The sequence below is a fragment of the Eufriesea mexicana genome, unplaced genomic scaffold (assembly GCF_001483705.2).
Source record: "Eufriesea mexicana isolate 0111107269 unplaced genomic scaffold, ASM148370v2 scaffold15773, whole genome shotgun sequence".
NCBI classification, from domain to species: domain Eukaryota; kingdom Metazoa; phylum Arthropoda; class Insecta; order Hymenoptera; family Apidae; genus Eufriesea; species Eufriesea mexicana.
In genome coordinates, this window is record NW_016923244.1 from 102,663 (window position 1) to 110,860 (window position 8,198).

Here is an 8,198-nt window from a genome sequence, read left to right on the forward strand (position 1 = left end):
GGGGGGGGGCAGGAGAAAAAGGGGGGAGAGAGGGAGAGAGAGAGAGAGAGAGAGAGAGAGAGAGAGAGAGAGGGAAGGAGGGAGAGAGAAACAATTCACCTGGAATCTCGATGGCAACTATTATTATTATTGTTGTTACTATTATTATTATTATTGTTGTTGTTGTTGTTGCGTTGTTGTTTATCTTTTCGTTCTTGATTTATACGCTGTTTGTTTCTTCTATCGCAGAAAACTGTGTAATAATAATCGTCCACATACGGATCATTTGTGTTAAGTTGCAGTACTTGAATATTAATTAACCAATGTTTCTCCCGATTACTCATGAGACCGGCGTATTCATCATATTCTCCTAAACCGGTTATTCCATTTATTCCTTGACAGTGATAATAATAATGTTGCTGATTATTTCGATCATGGTTACGATAATGCTGACTATTTTTAAAAAATGGTTGGTGATTCGTTTGTTGTTCCCCATGATGAAAATCTCTATTTTGACTTCTTTGATTTCCAGAATGTGAAAAAGAATGTTGCTGTTGCTGTTGATGACCAGAGTGATTGCTAGAGAAAGGGGGTATTATGCCATGATCTGCTCGTAAAAATGGAGGAGGATATAAATTCGAAAGCGGTGATTGCTGTAAAAATATGATTCATTTTAATAAAATTTCTTTTAAAGCTTTTTTTAAAGCACTCATCACATAAAATGAATGGTTAAGTAATTGATGAAACTTACAGGAAAATTATTGCAAAATGAGCCATGAATTGGAGGTCTTTGAGTGGTGTGTGGTAACATCAGATGCGGTGCTATAGGGTATCTCAGTACATTTCCAGTTTGATCTATAAAAACGAAATCATTGATGTTATGAGAAAAAGATATGTATGCACGTGCGTATTTGCTAGAGTTTCTATCGTCTAAATTTGTCTATCGCAAAATTTACTTACTGTATAATAATCTAGGGTGTTGTAAAAATTGAGGGTGAGGAAATCTCATGTTTGGTGGTAAAACAAGAGGATGTGGGGGTGGTATACCCAACCCTGATGGGAATCGTGGTGGTGAAGGCAAAGACCCAAACAAAAGTGATCCATTGAATTGTTGCTGTTGCTGTTGCTGCTGCTGTTGTTGGTAGTGTGGTGGTTGTTGTTGTTGCTGCTGCTGTGGCTGCTGTTGCTGTTGCGATTGCTGCTGTTGTATCTGAACAGGTTTATTCAGTCCAAGTGGTGGCCTGTTTCCAATTAATCCCTTTTCCAATTGTTCAACAGTGCATACATTTCTTATAGTCGTTGGTAATGTTAATGGCGGTCGAGGTTTAGGAAGGGATAAGTTAGAAGGACTATCCCAAACTCCAGGGCGTGGAACGATACCTTCTTTCTCATCTAATACCAAATGGGATAAGATATCTTCGATATCTTCGATATCTGCATCGAATATATTCTGCAAGAATAATCGTTAGCAAAGTATCTTAGCTAGTTTGTTATTGGGCATATTCTTTTCATAAGAAAGGTATAAGGTGCTTGAAACTTTATTTACTTTTTTGCTTGAAGTATTTTGATGGTGAAAGCGATTGGATTCTGTAATTTCGGCAAGTTTTTCATGATTTTCCTCCCAATCACCAATATTGGCTTCAGAACCAAAAGTTTCATCATTCAGAGCATCATATTCTTCCTCTTCTCCAAGATCATCTTCCTCGATAGGACACTCAAGACCATCTACTAAATTGCTATCCTGTATGTAAATTATAAGAAGACAGGATAAATAAAAAGAGAAGTATTACTAAAGCAACAACTTACTATTACTAAGCCATTGCGGATGCAAAATAATTCTTTTGAGCGAGAAGTAGGGAAAATTTCTATACGAAAAATGTTCGAGAATAGTAGCAAACTATTGGACGATCGTTCTGTTAATTCTGCTGAAACGATATGCATATAAATCATCCAACGGAAAACTATAACGAAACAAAGTAGAGGAGGAAAAATTAGGGCAATAACGATGAATACGAAGACAGCAGTGTTAATGACCTTTGAAAGGAACGAGACATTGTTGAGGTTATGTGACATACCTCCATAACGACTCGGAGAGGTAATGATACGTACTACGTATTTTAGAAACAATATATATAAAAGGGAAGAACAGATGAAGAACGCGAGGTATAGAAAATGTGATAAAAAATGTTGCCTATTCGTATACTATAAATATGTTATTCGTTATCGATGGATTACACGAACACTTTAATTCTTTGTATTCCGTTGAAATCACGGCGCGATTCTTCGTGAAAATCGTGTAGAATCTCATAGTTTTATCGCGTTATATACCACTCTTTTCAAAAAGAGTCGAAAACGAAAGATACCTCCAACATGATCCTCCAAAATGACATGTTCTAACCAAACGTCAAGCGATACGAAATGCATCAGCTGTCATGGCCAGGGTTGCTGGGCGAAATCCCGTTTTCCCCGTTCAGAGAAGTGGGGGTAGACTGTTCGAAGCCCCACTCTAACCGTGCTGCGGAGCGGGAGAATGTACTGGGTCTTCCTGGGCGAGCCATCTGCCGGTTCTTGGGTCTCTACCTGCTTCGGTAAGTCAGTGAGTACGATACAATTGGAAAACCCAGTATATTCTCCCGCTTTGCCGTACGGTTGGAGTGGGGTTTTGAACGGGGAAAACGAGATTTCGCCCGGCAACCCTGGTCATGGCGGTTGTATCGTGTAAATTCCCAAGCATATTCTAGATGTCGCGTCGTTCGTAGAAAAGCTGTCGGATATTTGGCCTGCTACTCCGCGTCTCGAAACTCGATTCAATTCGGTTCAAAGATCGCATCGATCTTTTTCTTTTCGATCGCAGATTCGATTGGCAGTAACTTTAAAAGCATGGCCAGTTTACGTGTTTCGGTTACGTGTTCCGGCATTAAATTCTGAGGTATTGGAAAATTTTCTTTCCTTCATTTCGATAATCGACGCATTTTTAAATTTACATCGTAGGTGCCGATGATAAACGTTTTTCTTATTTAAATCAACAACACGACGGGATATAAATAAAGCACGACGCACGTGGTACGATTAGAGAAAGTTAAGACGCACATAGACCACGCGTGTACGCTGTCATTTATTAACGCGATTATATGCATCATATATAGGGTATTTTAGGTATTAATTAATAAAGAAGGGAAGAATTATTGAAAAAGGCGAATGAACTGAATGTGCATTTTTATTGCCATTAAATTCTTTTGAATCGTGCTAATATCTTTTAAATTTTTTCATCCTAATTTAAACGTTAAACGATGATCCACGCGTCAAAGAACGTTAATATCTAATCGCTTAATTGGCAGACTGTGCAAGCTCGATACCCTCCCCGTATATCCAGAAAATTAAAAATTACAATAGAGTAGTAACGTGTATATACGCCCATGATCGCAACGGGTTCGGAGCAAAGGAGTGGGGCGCGCTTGCATTCGCGCTTGCGCTTACGCTTGCGCAGAATGTTAGCGGTGATCGCCGAAGAACGTCGTATCGAAGAGCGCGTGTCATCGAGCACGAAGGAAACTAAATCTCGTAGATAGAACGGATACCGCGGCAGGTTTAAACGCTGCTAGTGGCATGACAGTCGTCCAACGTGGCTAAACTGCTGGCTCTCAACGACGCCAGACTCAAGGAACTGTGATTCAAAGTATTCATGCCGTGAGGATCTTCGCAATGCAGGTACAATCGTGAACTAACGGACTTGTGACAATCGGGACACAGACGTTTCTTCTTTTTGTCGCGTCTCTTCAAGATGTCATATGCACACCTGCGAATCACACGGGTGTAGCGTAAATTAATATCGGTGGTTCGAACGAACACCGGAAGGGCGGGGATTTTTGATTTCTCTTCACCTGGCATGCAGTATGTGAGAGCATGGCAGCGCTTCCAAGGAATCAGCATCGAGGCCGAAAGGCTCGTTGCAGCCTCCGCATCGCAACTCCAAATCTTCCTCCATCGCCGTGGCTAATCTCTCGTGATGAGCTTTCTGTTCCTCGTCTCCGAGAGAACCGTAAATTCGCGAGAGCCTCGATCTCACGGTTCGTACCAGGAACTACGTTCCAGAGAAAGGGGAAAGAGAGAAAGAGAGAAGAGTGGGAGAGAGAGAGAGAGAGAGAGAGAGAGAGAGAGAGAGAGAGAGAGAGAGAGAGCAAGCGCGCGAAGGAAGAACAACATGAGGAAGAATAGGAGAAACGAGAGGAGGTTATCGAGGGATCAGTCAAGGGTAGTAAAACGAGAAGGCGAAAAAAAGATGAAAGATGTCTTACCTTCGCACCGACCGATCCAGCTACTTCGAGCAACCTGGTGTTGAATTCGAGAGGACGACAATTGCATATCTTGTGTTGAAGTCGAAGGGCCTCGAGACATCTCGCGGCACCGTCCATAGCTTCCATTTGACAAAGACGATCTCCGGTCGCTGCCGCGGACCCCATCGCGCTCTCGTACTGTCGAAACGCTTTCTACGACCGATTCCAGACACGTAACAATGCGTGATTTTTCCACCGTTTCCATCTGATCTCGTCCGTTTTTCACGCGTTTCTCATACTTACGTTTATGTCGGACTTTTTCCTATAAATATCTCCCATTATTCGTATGCTCCTGGCGTAACTAGCTTGATCTCCGGAAACGAGCGACAGCCGTGTCGCCTCCTGCGGAGCGATTCCGATCAAAATATGAAAATGGTTTACGCGAGAGATAGAGGGACAGAGAGACAAGGAGAGGATCGAGGGAAGAAAATGACTGCCTCCTACCGAACAATAATCGTGGGCGTCACCGAGTTCTCCCTTTTTCCGGAGCGCCGCCGCCATTTGAAGAAGGGCCGCTCTATGATGACGGGAGTTTAAGTCGCCCAACTGCAAACTTCTCGAGAGGTCGTACGCTCTTGCCGCGTACCTAGCGCTCTTATCGGCGTCATGTAATCTGCAGAATAGCTCCGACAAACCCACGTATACCTGCGAATCGATAGATACGAGGCACACACGCACGCACGCACACTCGCCAACCAACGATACACACGAGAATACGCGTTACGCGTCGAGTAATAAGTATCATCGAATCTCTAATCGCTTACCTGCAATTCCAACGACGGGTCTTGAATCGAATGAGCAATTTTATGAGCTCTCTGAAAAGCTTCCAAAGCTTTGCAAAATCCTGCTAATTCCAAGTGGACTCTGCCTACGGTCAGATGAACCAATCCAGCAGTCGCACATTGATCGCATTCATTGTACAAGCTGCGAGGCAAAAAGGAAGAAAGGAATATTGTTCGCATTATCGCGGGGAATCGGAATCGATCGATGACGCACGACGAACGCTCGAAAATTGAAAGAGATCGGAATGGAGCAGTAGATCGCATCATCGTAGACGAGCGTACCATCGTTCGTGGTATCGTTTACGCGTAAATGTATAAACGATACGAGGCTATCGTACCTCGTATCGTCGTATCAATCTACCTACCGAGAGGGTGATAGATACCTGTGTCTCGCATAATCCAGGGCTCTATCGAGTGCGCCCAACCTTTCATGCGCCCTCGCCAGATTCAAATATGCCTCTGCCCGCATGTTCGGCGAATCCAACTCTTCGGATATGCACAGCTGTTTGTGTCCGAAATCGATGCTATCTCTGGAAAAGGATATCGCGATTTCTCCGACTCGTTACGTTTTCCGTTGGTTCTCGGTTACCTGTGTATTCTGGCCGTTCTAACGAAAGCGAGGACAAGTTGGATGAAAAAATCGAGAGAGTTTCAGCGATGGAGGAAAAGCTGGAGGGTAAGGGGAAAATGGAAAACGGAAAACGGAAAACGGAAAATAGCGTCGAATGCTAGCCTAGGTGCGACAACGGGCTTTACTTTTCGCGTCTTGTCGCTATTGTTCGTCTCGCTTCGCGCTTTTCTCCTCTCGCTTTCAAGCAGAGACGAAACGAAAAAAGCTTCGTTACCGTGTCAAGGATCTTCGAGTGTCTCCTTCCGCGTGTCGCGCGCCTCACCGACTAAATACTATCTCTCGGTTACGATCTCTCTCTATTAAGCTCTTTTCTCTTCCTGGTTCGTAGTTTAAGCTACGACGAGGCCGACAGTGCCTCTCCATAACGGTGAAGTGGGTTGAACAGCCCGGACTACCGGTGCCTTTCGGCGAAACAAACCGACTCGTTTTCCACTTTCCTTTCCTCCTTTCCATTCATCTCTCCACCATCTCCTACACCACCTTCTCGGCGATCCTAACCCCATCGTCGTTGTTCGAGTCCTTTCTTTACCCGTTCGTAACAGAAAACGCACGCGTCCCGACGCAAGACACGCGAAACACGCGAAACACACGAAACACACGAATATACACGGATGAAACCGATCGCGATGACTTTCGCTATGTACGATTTAAGGTGGGTACCTGTACTTTCCCCAATCCATATAGGCTTGATACAGATAACCGAGGAGAGCGAATTTATCTTCTCGTTGCCTGATGTTCTTCAAAGCGCCCCTCCATTTGCGAACGGCAGCCTGTTGTTTGTGAGCGCGATACAGCTTCAAGCCTTGCTCCACCTGAAACAAGCGAAATCGCGGAAAGGTGGTAACGCGCAGGTGGAAAGAATACGTATACGTATACGTATGAAGGAGATTGAAGAACTTGGTAACCCTGGCGATCGAAAAGGGAATCCCCCGTTCGTTTCACCGATACGATTTAACGCCTTTCTACGGCGATTAAGCGCGTTTTACCGCGTCGCGCGTCCCAACGCCGAAGCGACGACGGAGAAGGTCGTATCGATTCGGCCTTGAACTTCCACCACCGGTGGTTTAAGATCCGCCGATCCTGTGTAACATAAATAGCACGGTCGACCTCGGAGATACCGGAGGGAGCGAAGCGTTCAGACAGCGACGCGCTAACGCGTAGACGTAACGCGGCTAATACGCTCCGCGTTTAAGCGCGTTTTTCCAATCGACCGGAAACCGTTTCCTTCCTGTCTTCTATTCACCCTCCGTCTTTCTCTCCTACAACCAATACGTAGTCGCGCGCGTACTCTACGCCGGCGGTGTGGACAGTGCATGCGAGAGCAGCGAAATCGATCTCGCGGCTAGCGTGACTCGCGATCATCGCGTTGCGTGCACTTGGCCCGCGAGGCTGATCGCCGCGTTCTCGACAATGACCGTGAAGCGGAGAAACGGCCAGCCGGGCGGGAGGGATACAGAGAGGGTGGAGATGTGTCCGTCGAGGTCGCGAATCGCGATGGAAAAAGACAGAAAAAAACAGAAAAAGACAGAAAAGGAAAAATAAAAGACAGGGAAAAGGGTAGACCTCGATAGAGGATAGGTTTTACCCGTCTTCGAGCCATGTGCTGATCCAAGCGACGTCTGCAACCTATCAAACATTCCCACAATCCAGATCCGGACCTGCCGTTCTGGTAATGGCCGTTTCCGTTGGAATTCTGATGCCGATAGTCTTCTTCGGTGAACTCGCACACGTCCAGTGGATGTCGCGATCCGTCCGGGCTACCCAGCAAGGCGGTCGCGGAGAGTTGATGACTCACCGGTCCGCTGTAAATGTCCAACAAAGATTCGTTCAAACGAGCAATCGGCTACAACGATCGTCGCGCGACGTCCACCCGTTTTCCTCGATTCTGATTTACGGCTAGATCTAAGACGACGGATCGAGGAATGCCTCTGTCACGCGGTCACCGAACACATTTTGGCCTCGTTCCAGCCACTGCGTGTCACCATTTTCTTACCGTCTATCTCTCTATGTACATTTATTCGTTACGTTTTTCCCGGAGCCGGTTTTTTCTTTTCTCCTGTCGCCGCATTGCGGCTCTTTGTTCTTCTCTTCCCCATCGCGAACCAGTCTCTGACTCTCTTGTATCGTTTTCGAATCACGAACCAACTACTCTGACGTTCCGAAATTTTCGCTTATGCGAATTCCGTTGATCCGATATCCGGTAGAAGTGCCGATAGTTGGCAAGTGGTAGTAGCAACAGCGGAGGTGGTGATACGACGACATTGGCAGACGAAGAGGCGCGCGCGCGCGCGCGAATCCGATCGCGGGATTCCGTTTGCCAACTCGAGACGAACGACCTGTATGTGCGTGCGTGCGTGCGTGCGTGCGTGCGTGCGTGTGTGGGTGCGTGTGTGTGTGCGTGCGTGTGCGTGTGTGTGTGTGTGTGTGTGTGTGTGTGTGTGTGTGTGTGTGTGTGTGTGTGTGTGTGTGTGT

General features: G+C 45.9%; 2 protein-coding genes across 2 annotated transcripts in view; both read right to left on the reverse strand.

Annotated features, from left to right (window-relative positions):
* Window positions 1-2,419, reverse strand: part of Patr-1 (Protein associated with topo II related - 1) — a 4,538-nt gene extending 2,119 nt beyond the window's left edge. Inside the window, exons 1-5 of the mRNA XM_017909180.1 lie at window positions 2,343-2,419; window positions 1,526-1,720; window positions 940-1,429; window positions 731-834; window positions 100-632 (exon numbers count right to left, since the gene is read on the reverse strand). Of these exons, the coding sequence (XP_017764669.1) occupies window positions 100-632; window positions 731-834; window positions 940-1,429; window positions 1,526-1,720; window positions 2,343-2,369 (1,349 nt within the window). The 5' untranslated portion in view covers window positions 2,370-2,419. The remainder of the gene's footprint in view (window positions 1-99; window positions 633-730; window positions 835-939; window positions 1,430-1,525; window positions 1,721-2,342) is intronic.
* Window positions 2,420-3,226: 807 nt separating this feature from the next.
* The window catches only part of LOC108554058 (43 kDa receptor-associated protein of the synapse homolog), a 7,686-nt gene continuing 2,714 nt past the window's right edge, over window positions 3,227-8,198 (reverse strand). Inside the window, exons 2-10 of the mRNA XM_017909185.1 lie at window positions 7,312-7,528; window positions 6,387-6,538; window positions 5,479-5,625; window positions 5,078-5,237; window positions 4,758-4,958; window positions 4,557-4,655; window positions 4,275-4,466; window positions 3,861-4,060; window positions 3,227-3,775 (exon numbers count right to left, since the gene is read on the reverse strand). Of these exons, the coding sequence (XP_017764674.1) occupies window positions 3,568-3,775; window positions 3,861-4,060; window positions 4,275-4,466; window positions 4,557-4,655; window positions 4,758-4,958; window positions 5,078-5,237; window positions 5,479-5,625; window positions 6,387-6,538; window positions 7,312-7,528 (1,576 nt within the window). The 3' untranslated portion in view covers window positions 3,227-3,567. The remainder of the gene's footprint in view (window positions 3,776-3,860; window positions 4,061-4,274; window positions 4,467-4,556; window positions 4,656-4,757; window positions 4,959-5,077; window positions 5,238-5,478; window positions 5,626-6,386; window positions 6,539-7,311; window positions 7,529-8,198) is intronic.